The 13156-nt window shown below is 39.6% G+C and overlaps 1 protein-coding gene across 1 annotated transcript in view; it reads left to right on the top strand.

Moving 5' to 3' along the window:
* Nucleotides 1–1016: 1016 nt before the first annotated feature.
* LOC115117133 (nuclear GTPase SLIP-GC-like) overlaps nt 1017–13156 on the top strand; it is a 48223-nt gene continuing 36083 nt past the window's right edge. The window contains exons 1-3 of the mRNA XM_065010958.1: nt 1017–1104; nt 7512–7593; nt 7817–7932. Of these exons, the coding sequence (XP_064867030.1) occupies nt 7521–7593; nt 7817–7932 (189 nt within the window). The 5' untranslated portion in view covers nt 1017–1104; nt 7512–7520. The remainder of the gene's footprint in view (nt 1105–7511; nt 7594–7816; nt 7933–13156) is intronic.

Here is a 13156-nt window from a genome sequence, read left to right as displayed (position 1 = left end):
ACATGATCATGGATATAGAATATATACATTAATTACATACATGATCATGGATATAGAATATATACACTAATTACATACATGATCATGGATATAGAATATATACACTAATTACATACATGATCATGGATATAGAATATATACACTAATTACATACATGATCATGGATGTAGAATAGCAAATATATATTTGTTATTTTTGACTACTGTCATTTTCTTTTGCTATGCAACTACAAAATAACTTGCAAATTTGGCAACACTTGTTATTCTTAGATTTAACAACACTCAATAAAAGATGCCAGCCAGAAAGCTATTTTATAAAAATAATCAGTAAAAGAAAGATGAATTATGCCGCTAAAACCATGAGCTTGAAACATTAAACATTTTTCATGAACATGTTACAGCCAAAGCATTATTTAGTTGAATGAAGCAAAAGTTATTGTGTGACAGGATTGTTTATGAGTTGAATTTGTTTTAAGCACTATTGCGCAATCATGGTAATATACTGAGCAAGATAATTCTATTTTATAGAGGGGAAATTAGGTGTTAAGAATGGCTACCACACTGAGGTGTTTTTCGTACCTCTCATAATTTTGCATGCAAATGAATATGAAAACCAGTCACAACAGCAGCTTGGCATTTATTGAGATGACTCATGTACTGAAGGCAGCTCTGCAGAGTGGTCACTAGCTGGCACAGCCACAAAGTCATAAAATCTGATTTGAAACCTAACCATAACCCTACCCTTAACCACACTGCTAACCCTAGTGCTTAACCTTAACCTTAAAATAAGACCAAAAAGCAAATTTTCATTTTCATACATTTTTACAATTATCATCAATCTTGACTTTGCAGTTGGCCCTTCTAGCAGAAACCGCTCAGTCATGCCTCCATGGCAAAACTCATGCCAATGAATGTAAACCTGCATCACAACACGACAAAGAACAGCCACACCTACAGTATACCCATAGAACAGCCACACCTACAGTATACCCATACTGCTGTACTTATTTCAACACCACATACTCCTGTTGTTCAGTGTGTTTTCTTGCTAAAGGGCCGTGTCAGTAGCATAGAATATATATTTGCTGAACATTGCCTTTATGTGGTAAGTATCAGCATGTTTTTGTTTAAACTTTTCACACATTTCATGATCAACTCTCAGTAGATCAGTGTGGGCTCATTTAAAGGAAAGACATAACTTTGCAGTCATTTCAATTTCCTCATGCAATAGGTTTTTGTAAAACACTGCTTAGAAATGCCTGAAATTGCTTAGGACTGCTTTCAGAGTAAGGAATAAAATCAGTAATTTTGAAGAGATTTGCAACTTTATGTGAGAATATAAATATAATTGTGTTTTATATAAGTAGCAAAATTTATGAAATCTTTGATTAGGGTTAAGCTTGGGCTAAATGTATTCATATTTCAATTAATATCTTAAAAGGTGATAATGAAATGCTAAAATTCCTACACAATGAGAAGATTTTGTAATGTAAGAGATTTGCAACTTTGGGTGCAATCATAAATTCACTCTAGAGTGTCAGAGTGCGCTCAGAGTGTGCTCTGGGCGTTTGTAAATTTATAGCGTTGTCAGATTGGAGTAGCGTTGGAGCGTTAAGCATTCTGACCTCACAATGGCAGTCAAGCACACAAGCTAACTGGCTAAGGTTGACTAGCTTGTTAGCTACTTACAGACACAGTAGACAAGAGAAAAACCTCTAAACCTTTTACTCACCCTTGGTAGAGCCCTGGTAGAGCTGCTTGTGTGTTGTCATGTTATCAAGAGGGTTCATGACTGTAACTGTGTTACTGGCAAACATTTTATTCCATTTTTTATACAGATGTTTACTTACACCTGTCAGAACAACCGAGTTTAGGGCGTTAAATTCCTCAATTATTCTGCGCTCTGAAATTGGAGAAGACTGCCAAGGTGAATTTACCAACGCCCCCTTTATGTAATGTGAATATATATAAAACATTATAATTCAAAGTGGCAGCATTAATTAGGTTAACTTGAATTTAGCTTGGGTAATATCAGGTAAAATTATAATTCAATGTTAAAGTTATTGCAAATGAGATATGGAAAAGTAATGAATGTTTTACAGACTGTTCTATTATAGAAGCAACCTCCACTCTACTGGTGTGTTGGTTAAACATACAATGGTGTTTTTTTTATGGCCAAATCACATTTATCTACTTGGCAGATATGAAACAAACAGACAATCATAATTTCAGTAAAAATATAAAATTCCTAGTTTATTCTACCAAACCAACTGTATAAGAGGTTTTTACAAATAGGTTATATTTTACCCCAAAATTCCATGACCTGGATGCAGTTCAATGCATGATTTTATTTGTATTTTTTTATCTTTATTTTACTAGGCAAGTCAGTTAAGAACAAATTCTTATTTTCAATGACGGCCTAGGAACAGTGGGTTAACTGCCTGTTCAGGGGCAGAACGACAGATTTGTACCTTGTCAGCTCGGGGATTTGAACTTGCAACCTTCCGTTTACTAGTCCAACGCTCTAACCACTAATATAATTCACCAATACATTTCTTGGTAGTCCAACAAATACTGCAATCAGGTTGTAAATTTCAGCTGGCCTGGTACATTGTTTGCTGCCTCCACCCATTAGGAATAATTACTGTTTCAGTTTCAATGACTCAATACTTTGGACAAAAACAGACAAATGTAACTAAGGCTGGTAATGTGTTAGCTACAGTAGCTAACTTTCTAGCTGCTGGGAGGATGTCATGTAATTGGGTGTGGGAAACTTACATTTACATTTACATTTAAGTCATTTAGCAGACGCTCTTATCCAGAGCGACTTACAAATTGGTGCATTCACCTTATGACATCCAGTGGAGCAGGGAGCAGGGACATAAACCTGACAAAATTCATTACAAATTTACCCCCCTTTTTTTACCCCCCTTTTCAGTGCCTACAGCTATAGTTGCATGTGTCATTTGGTTAGCTAGGGGAAAATGTGAATCACTTTGCTTGCTAGCTATGGTTTGGTTTGCTAGCTATGGTGAACTTGAATGACTGTTATCCACAGTTAGCATATATCTTAGTTGTCAATCAAATGTATTTGGGATTGATCAAATTGGCGAGCAGGCAGGCAAGTTCCCATTCAGTTGTCAAAATGTGGGTTGGGACAATCATTGGCAGGCAAGCTGCAGAAGGAAGATCGGGCAATTTTGATGGCCAACTACAATCTGAAAAAGTTTGAGGGTTTATCTACTGTTCCCTAGATATTTGCTTATCTCACTCTGGCTTTTATTTTATTTTTTTATTTCACCTTTATTTAACCAGGTAGGCTAGTTGAGAACAAGTTCTCATTTGCAACTGCGACCTGGCCAAGATAAAGCATAGCAGTGTGAACAGACAACACAGAGTTACACATGGAGTAAACAATTAACAAGTCAATAACACAGTAGAAAAAAAAAGAAAAAAAAAAGGGGAGTCTATATACAATGTGTGCAAAAGGCATGAGGAGGTAGGCGAATAATTACAATATTGCAGATTAACACTGGAGTGATAAATGATCAGATGGTCATGTACAGGTAGAGATATTGGTGTGCAAAAGAGCAGAAAAGTAAATAAATAAAAACAGTATGGGGATGAGGTAGGTGAAAATGGGTGGGCTATTTACCAATAGACTATGTACAGCTGCAGCGATCGGTTAGCTGCTCAGATAGCTGATGTTGGAAGTTGGTGAGGGAGATAAAAGTCTCCAACTTCAGCGATTTTTGCAATTCGTTCCAGTCACAGGCAGCAGAGTACTGGAACGAAAGGCGGCCGAATTAGGTGTTGGCTTTAGGGATGATCAATGAGATACACCTGCTGGAGCGCGTGCTACGGATGGGTGTTGCCATCGTGACCAGTGAACTGAGATAAGGCGGAGCTTTACCTAGCATGGACTTGTAGATGACCTGGAGCCAGTGGGTCTGGCGACGAATATGTAGCGAGGGCCAGCCGACTAAAGCATACAAGTCGCAGTGGTGGGTGGTATAAGGTGCTTTAGTGACAAAACGGATGGCACTGTGATAGACTGCATCCAGTTTGCTGAGTAGAGTGTAGGAAGCCATTTTGTAGATGACATCGCCGAAGTCGAGGATCGGTAGGATAGTCAGTTTTACTAGGGTAAGCTTGGCGGCGTGAGTGAAGGAGGCTTTGTTGCGGAATAGAAAGCCGACTCTTGATTTGATTTTAGATTGGAGATGTTTGATATGAGTCTGGAAGGAGAGTTTGCAGTCTAGCCAGACACCTAGGTACTTATAGATGTCCACATATTCAAGGTCGGAACCATCCAGGGTGGTGATGCTAGTCGGGCATGCGGGTGCAGGCAGCGATCGGTTGAAAAGCACTAACTAGCATTAGTTGATGATCTTGTTATTGTTGCTGATGTGAATAGGCAACTGAGAGAGAGAGAGCCTAACCTTTCATGGTTGTTTGATCAATAAGATTGTAAAGTTCCCAAAACTAATAGAACTCCCATAGTATTTGCAGAAATCCATTCAGGAGTATTTTGTGGCTTGTGGCAAATGCGTTCTAATTATCTACAGTTGCACTGCATTGCTTCAAAGTTGCATAAATTGTAAAATGCACACAGTCCAGTTCAAATGTTCATTCCCAAACATTCTATGTATCTATAAATTGTCAAAATGCAAAAGTGTGATGTTCAGCATATTTTAGCATTTCCCACTAAAAAATATTGCTATGGAATTTTTACAAATGTCTTACTCCACGTCATTCCCAAACATTCTATGAAAGTATGAAAACGTGAAAAGGACAATATCTAAGTGCTTGCTTGTCAGATAATGTACAAAAGTGTGATGTTCTTCTTGGGGTGTATATGAACATATTTTAACTGCTTAGGGATTTCATGTTGTCCATAATAAACTGCAGGGATGGGTTGCCCATACCTTGTTCCACTTTTGTAAAAAATATGGGTTGCTGCATACCTTGTCCATAATAAACTGTTTACAGGGATGGGTTGCTGCTCCTTGTCCAAATAAACTGTTTACAGGGATGGGTTGCATGGGTTGCTGTCATACCTTGTCCATAATAAACTGTTTACAGGGATGGGTTGCTGTCATACCTTGTCCATAATAAACTGTTTACAGGGATGGGTTGCTGCCATACCTTGTCCATAATAAACTGTTTACAGGGATGGGTTGCTGCCATACCTTGTCCATAATAAACTGTTTACAGGGATGGGTTGCTGCCATACCTTGTCCATAATAAACTGTTTACAGGGATGGGTTGCTGCCATACCTTGTCCATAATAAACTGTTTACAGGGATGGGTTGCTGCCATACCTTGTCCATAATAAACTGCTTACAGGGATGGGTTGCTGCCATACCCATAATAAACTGTCCATAATAAACTGTTTACAGGGATGGGTTGCTGCCATACCTTGTCCATAATAAACTGTTTACAGGGATGGGTTGCTGCCATACCTTGTCCATAATAAACTGTTTACAGGGATGGGTTGCTGCCATACCTTGTCCATAATAAACTGTTTACAGGGATGGGTTGCTGTCATACCTTGTCCATAATAAACTGCTTACAGGGTAAGGAAACCAATATGTGATTTAGTCATTTGGGTGAACTGTACTTTTAACATTGAGGGAACAGCACCATCAGGAAACAGTACCATCTAGTGGTCAGAACCTGGTAATATCATGATGTATGATAAGACATACACCTAACCAAAAAAAAGAGCATGTTTCATCAATTCACCAGTAGAGTGGAGGTTGCTTCTATCGTACAACAGTTTTGTAATGTCTGTAAAACATGTATCACTTCCTTATCTCATTTGCAATAACTTTAGCGTTGAATTATCATCGTTCACATAGTAATCAAAATCTGAATCAAATTTTACCTAGGCTAAACCCTAATTTAAGCTAACTTAATTCATGCCTCCACGTTGAAACAAAAAAAATATGTTCATACTCACATTACATTAAGTTTGCACAATATCAGGATGGGACACAAACCTGACTAAATTAATTACAAATTTATCTGGATATTGGAAAAAAAACACATCACCAAATTCTCAGAGTCACAGCTACACCATACAACTCACATGAGCCTCTCTGAGCCAATGAACATTACAGAATGGGCAGTTATGAAACGAAGTCATGTAGTAGTGCTTACATCCACTTGATGGCAGTGTAATAATACACACAGTTGGAGGAGCTGAAACCAGCCATAAATGTTAGACTTACATATAAGACCTTTTTTTATCGATAAAAATAGAATTGTATTTGGTTTTAAATATACTTAAGTATCAAAAGTAAATGGAATTGCTCAAATGTATTTAAGTATCAAAAGGCAAAGTATAAACCATTTCAAATTCCTTACATTAAGCAAACCAGACGGCACAATTTTCTTGTTTTTCTTTATTGACGGATAGCCAGGGGCACACTCTAACACTCAGACATAATTTACAAAGAAGCATGTGTGTTTAGTGAGTCCTTCAGATCAGAGGCAGTAGGGATGACCATGGATGTAATCCTGATAAGTGTGTGTGAATTGGACCGTTTTCCTGTCAAAATGTAACGAATACTTTTGGGTGTCAGGGAAAAAGTATGGAGTAAAAACTATATATTTTTTTTTATGAATGTAGTGTAGTATAAGTAAAAAATGTAAATAATAAAGTACAGATACCCCAAAAATGTACTTAAGTAGTACTTTAAAGTATTTTTTACTTAAGTACTTTACACCACTGATCTCTGTCACATGAAACCACATGCATCAGGTGCATCTTTTAGAGCAGTGTTTCCTGCTAATTGCATTTTGGCAAATGGTCAAAAATGATGTATTACATCGTCTGCTTCATTACTGTATGAGATGATAGGCTTCTTCTTATTCTTACATTGTTTTAACCTCTTAGTGACAAATATTGGGTCCTTGTACCATGCATAGTATTTTCAATGGTCACATAATTGTACTTTTTGGAATTCATTTAGTTAGTTTGTCGGCAGAAAAATTGACTGAAATTAGCATCCCTAATGAGAATTAAAAGACAAAACAATATGAAGATCAGAAGTCAAATAGAAATGAAACGTTTATGTGTTGCAGAAGGTAAATAATAAAAGACAAGGGTCTTGAAAGGCGCCTCAACCTTTCAAATAGTTATAGCAAAGTAAATAGTAGAACATTGACATATATTTCAAAAGGAACATGTAGATAAGGGTTGAAAAGACCAATATACTTGCATTCAGAGAAACTTTACTCATCTGAGAACAAATAAGTCTCTGAAAAATGATTACGGACATCCTACAATAACAAAATGGTTAGGAATCACAAGAACATGAGCACTTGATTTTCTCTTGAAAATGACGCTTAAATACTGAATGGCTTGTGCTTTTGTTGTTTTAATAAATCATCATGTTTTTCTTTATAGTTCCACTTGCACCTTTTGGAATAAAGGGAATGTGATATCGCCTACCACAAATATCTAAATCATCTAAATTGTACCATTTTTCTCTCCCTTCATAGTAAAGTCTCATGGCATCATTTGATTTCGTCAGAGACAAATTAACTGAGTGGAACCTCAGTGACTTGATTCAGAGGTTTGAAGGTGAAGACATTTGTGATGTATTATTATACATTGTATAATAGATTGTGTATTAATACAATTATTGATTGATTTGATTCAAATAATGTATATATTGTACATTGTATTACATTCAACTAAAGATTTCACCTAAATTGTAAACATGTATGTTTAATTGTTAATTTGATACAGTAATTATTATTTTATGATATTGGGATGCCTAAAATGTAAATTTCCTTAATTTCAGATGAAGAAATTGATGAAGAAAGTTTCCTCTTCCTTAAGGAGAAAGACTTCATCAACTTGATTCCAAAAATAGGACCAAGGTCTACATTTAGAAAAAAACACAAAGCATTTCTCAAGGTACTTTACAAACTAGGTGTACAATAACTACTGTGACACAGATTATGATTATAGATCCATTGGAAGTCTTTTCAGTGATGTTCCTATCAGGGGATTAATTGCTAACGAACTGGTATGTTTTCCAGTCTCTGAAAGACTACAACTCGAGGGGGGAAGTGTCAATTATGGTAGCCCCCCGCACCTCTCTAATTCAGAGGGGTTGGGTTAAATGCGGAAGACACATTTCAGTTGAATGCGTTCAGTTGTACAACTGACTAGGTATCCCCCTTTCGTGCTCTGGGCATATCTTCCAGTTTTGAATAGCATAAGTGACTTTCCGTAACAGGTTAGGATAATTAACGTGGTAGGTTTGGAGAATTAACATGGTAGGTTAGGATAATTAACGTGGTAGGTTTGGAGAATTAACGTGGCAGGTTTGGAGAATTAACGTGGCAGGTTAGGATAATTAACGTGGTAGGTTAGGATAATTAACGTGGTAGGTTTGGAGAATTAACGTGGCAGGTTAGGATAATTAGGTTTAGTTTAGGAAAAGGGTTTGCTAAAATGCTAAATTTGTCCCGACGCAACTTAAACATTTCTAGTTACAACAAAGCCCTGAGAACAGTCTAAAGTTTCCAGCGAATAATTATTTGTTATTTATTTATTTATTTAACCTTTATTTAACCAGGTAGGCTAGTTGAGAACAAGTTCTCATTTACAACTGCGACCTGGCCAAGATAAAGCAAAGCAGAGCGACATAAACAACAACACAGAGTTACACATGGAATAAACAAGCGTACAGTCAATAACACAATAGGAAAAAAAGAAAGTATAGAGTGTGTGCAAATGGCATGAGGAGGTAAGGCAATAAACAGGCCATGGTAGCAACGTAATTACAATTTAGCAGATTAACACTGCAGTGATAGATGAGCAGATGATGATGTACAAGTAGTAATACTGGTGTGCAAAAGAGCAGAAGAGTAAATAAAAACAATATGGGGATGAGGTAGGTAGATTGGGTGGGCTATTTACAGATGGACTATGTACAGCTGCAGCGATCGGTTAGCTGCTCAAAGTTAGTGAGGGAAATGTAAGTCTCCAGCTTCAGCGATTTTTTGCAATTCGTTCCGGTCACTGGCAGCAGAGAACTGGAAGGAAAGGCGGCCAAAGGAGGTGTTGGTTTTGGGGATGACCAGTGAGAAATACCTGCTGGAGCGGGTACGGGTGGATGTTGTTATCGTGAGCTGAGATAAGGCGGACTGTTACGGAGCGTTACCTAGCATAGACTTATAGATGACCTGTAGCCAGTGGGTCCGGCGACAAATATGTAGCGAGGGCCAGAAGACTAGAGCATACAGGTCGCAGTGGTGGGTGGTATAAGGAGCTTTGGTAACAAAACGGATGGCACTGTGATAGACTGTATCCAGTTTGCTGAGTAGAGTATTGGAAGCTATTTTGTAGATGACGTCGCCGAAGTCGAGGTTCAGTAGGAAAGTCTGTTTTAGTAAGGTACGTTTGGCGGCGTGAGTAAAGGAGGCTTTTTTGCGAAATATTAAGCCGATTCTAGATTTGATTTTGGATTGTAGATGTTTGATGTGAGTCTGGAAGGAGAGTTTACAGTTTAGCCAGACACCTAGGTATTTGTAGTTGTCAACATATTCTAGGTCAGAACCGTCCAGAGTAGTGATGCTAGTCGGGCAGGCGGGTGCGGGCAGCGAACGACTGATCATTTTGACCCCACGGGGTGAGATCTTGTGTGGAGCCCCAGATCGAGGGAGATTATCAGTGGTCTTGTATGTCTTCCATTTCCTAATAATTGCTCCCACATTTGATTTCTTCAAACCAAGCTGCTTGCCTATTGCAGATTCAGTCTTTCCAGCCTGGTGCAGGTCTACAATTTTGTTTCTGGTGTCCTTTGACAGCTCTTCGGTCTTGGCCATAGTGGAGTTTGGGGTGTAACTGTTTGAGGTTGTGGACAGGTGTCTTTTATACTGATAACAAGTTCAAACAGGTGCCATTAATACAGGTAACGAGTGGAGGACAGAGGAGCCTCTTAAAGAAGAAGTTACAGGTCTGTGAGAGCCAGAAATCTTGCTTGTTTGTAGGTGACCAAATACTTATTTTTCACCATAATTTGCAAATAAATTCATTAAAAATCCTACAATGTGATTTTTCCCTCATTTTGTCTGTCATAGTTTAAGTGTACCTATGATGAAAATTACAGGCCTCTCTCATCTTTTTAAGTGGGAGAACTTGCACAATTGGTGGCTGACTAAATACTTTTTTGCCTACTGTACATGAATGTATAGTTAAAGTGACTATGCATATAAGATAAACAGAGAGTAGCAGCAGCATAAAAGAGGGGTTGGGGGGGCTCACAATGTAAATAGTCAGGGTAACCATTTGGTTACCTGTTCAGGAGTCTTATGGCTTGGGGGTAAAAACTGTTGAGAAGCCTTTTTGTTCTAGACTTGGCACTCCGGTACCGCTGGGGTGGCTGGGGTCTTTGACAATTTTTAGGGCCTTCCTCTGACACCGCCTGGTGTAGAGGTCCTGGATGGCAGGCAGCTTTTCCCCAGTGATGTAGTGGGCCGTGCGCACTACCCTCTGAAGTGCCTTGCGGTCGGGGGCCGAGCAATTGACGTATCAGGCAGTGATGCAACTGGTCAGGATGCTCTCGATGTTGCAGCTGTAGAACCTTTTGAGAATCTCAGGACCCATGCAAAATCTTTTTAGTTTCCTGAGGGGGAATAGGCTTTGTCGTGCCCTCCTCACGACTGTCTTGGTGTGTTTGGACCGTTCTAGTTTGTTGTTGATGTGGACACCAAGGAATTTGAAGCTCTCAACCTGCTCCACTACAACCCCGTCGATGAGAATGGGGACGTGCTCGGTGCTCCTTTTCCGGTAGTCCACAATCATCTCCTTAGTCTTGGTTACATTGAGGGCTAGTGATAAAATAATGTATATGTTGAAAGATAGTGATAAAATAATTCCACTCTGAAACCTTATAACTGTATGAAATTGATTAGAATCATAAAATTGTAATCTGATGATGTGTGTAGTTTAAGTCAGAATTAGGTTAAACAATGTATCTGTATAGTGGAAAAACTCAGACTGTCTGAGCAAGGCGTAGCTCGGGATTTGAACTTGTATGTGAGGGCCGAAGAAAGATACCGAGAACAGTTCAACTGTGTTTGCACCAACCTGGCTAGGCCTCTCAGAGACTTGGGAGAGGACAGGCAGTACTTCTCAAGGTTTCCCTAATCTCGGGGGAATGGAACTGTCGGCTGGGTAGTGATACACAGGGGTGAGAACTATAGAGATAAAACTCACCTACTGTTTGTGTGGAAGTATGTGCGTAGGATATCTACTGTTTGTGTGTGAAGGTATGTGCGTAAGGAGCCAGTATAAAATGGATGTTTTTGTACAACGGACTAGGACGTCCTCGTGAATAAACACTTTGACTATTGTTAGCTGAGAAATCTGTCTGTTTCATTTAAACCAGAATCTTACAAACTCTGGGTTGCAGACAGAGTAGATTAATTGAAGTTTATGAACATTGATGACAAAATTCTCTTACCACCTGGCCAGGTCTCTGACCTCCTCCCTATAGGCTGTCTCGTTGTTGTCGGTGATCAGACCTACCACTGTTGTGTCGTCAGCAAACTTAATGATGGTGTGGAGTCGTGCCTGGCCATACAGTCGTGGGTGAACAGGGAGTACAGGAGGGGACTGAGCACACCTGGGGAGCTCCAGTGTTGAGGATCAGCGCGGCAGATGTGTTGCTACCTACCCTCACCACCTGGGGCGGCCCGTCAGGAAGTCCAGAATCCAGTTGCAGAGGGAGGTGTTTAGTCCCAGGTTCCTTAGCTTGGTGATGAGCTTTTAGGGTACTATGGTGTTGAATGCTGAGCTGTAGTCAATGAACAGCATTCTCCCATAGGTGTTCCTTTTGTCCAGGTGGGAAAGGGCAGTGTGGAGTGCAATAGAGATTGCATCATCTGTGGATCTGTTTGGGCGGTATGCAAATTGGAGTGGGTCTAGGGTTTCTGGGATAATGGTGTTGATGTGAGCCATTACCAGCCTTTCAAAGCACTTCATGGCTATGAACGTGAGTGCTACAGGTCTGTAGTCATTTAGGCAGGTTGCCTTCGTGTTCTTGGGCACAGGGACTATGGTGGTCTGCTTGAAGCATGTTGGTATTACAGGCTCAATCAGGGACATGTTGAAAATGTCAGTGAAGTCACCTGCCAGTTGGTCAGCACATGCCCGGAGCACACGTCCTGGTAATCCGTCTGGCTCCGCAGCCTTGTGTATATTGACCTGTTTAAAGGTCTTATTCACGTCGGCTACGGAGAGCGTGATCACACAGTCGTCCGGAACAGCTGATGCTCTCATGCATGCCTCAGTGTTGCTTGCCTCGAAGCGAGAATAGAAGTGATTTAGCTCGTCTGGTTGGCTCGTGTCACTGGGCAGCTCGCGGCTGTGCTTCCTGTGATGCTGGCGCAGACCGGGACAGACAGAAAGGGAAAGGAAAGGAAAGGGAAAGGGGGATACCTAGTCAGTTGTCCAACTGAATGTATTAAACTGAAATGTGTCTTCTGCATTTAACCCAACCCATCTGAATCAGAGAGGAAAAGCAGCTAGGAGGAAGTTATTTCAGATTTCTGCGTGTAGAAAATGTTCACAGGAAGGGAGTGATTTTTTATTCAGATGGGACAGGAAAGTTCCAGGGTTATAGAAATGTTGCGGGATCAAGACAGTACGGAAACCATTTGACAGGACAAGATGGGACAGGAATGAATATTCACTCCCATGTCAACCTCTAGTGACTACAATGGCATAGGCGAAATTGATTGACAGTGTGCATCCAAAAGATAGCTAGCTATATGATTTAGCTGGTGGGTTACCAATTTCAATACAGGACTGTAATGTTAGCTAGCTAATTTACCTATTTCAGCGAACGTTACGTTACTTCTAATCAAGAATCTTCCATTTTGTTGTGAAGATAGAAAATTATGGTACAGTATCGCATCACTTCTCAGCTGTCAACTAAATGGATTCCGTTCAGCCAGAAAATCCATCTGATAATCTTTGGTCACCGTAAGCATCATTCTGGGATAGTCGCAAACCACTGGCAGCATCGGGGTAAATCTTTGGTAGGTAGAACAATGAAAGATAACTCATTTTCAAGCTTGTTTGTAGTTTGCACAGCCAGACAGAACAACACATGGGCATGATGACA

Source organism: Oncorhynchus nerka, linkage group LG26 (genome assembly GCF_034236695.1).
Source record: "Oncorhynchus nerka isolate Pitt River linkage group LG26, Oner_Uvic_2.0, whole genome shotgun sequence".
Lineage (NCBI taxonomy): Eukaryota > Metazoa > Chordata > Actinopteri > Salmoniformes > Salmonidae > Oncorhynchus > Oncorhynchus nerka.
Note: the sequence above shows the minus strand (reverse complement) of the source record. Positions and strands in the feature narration are given on the sequence as shown.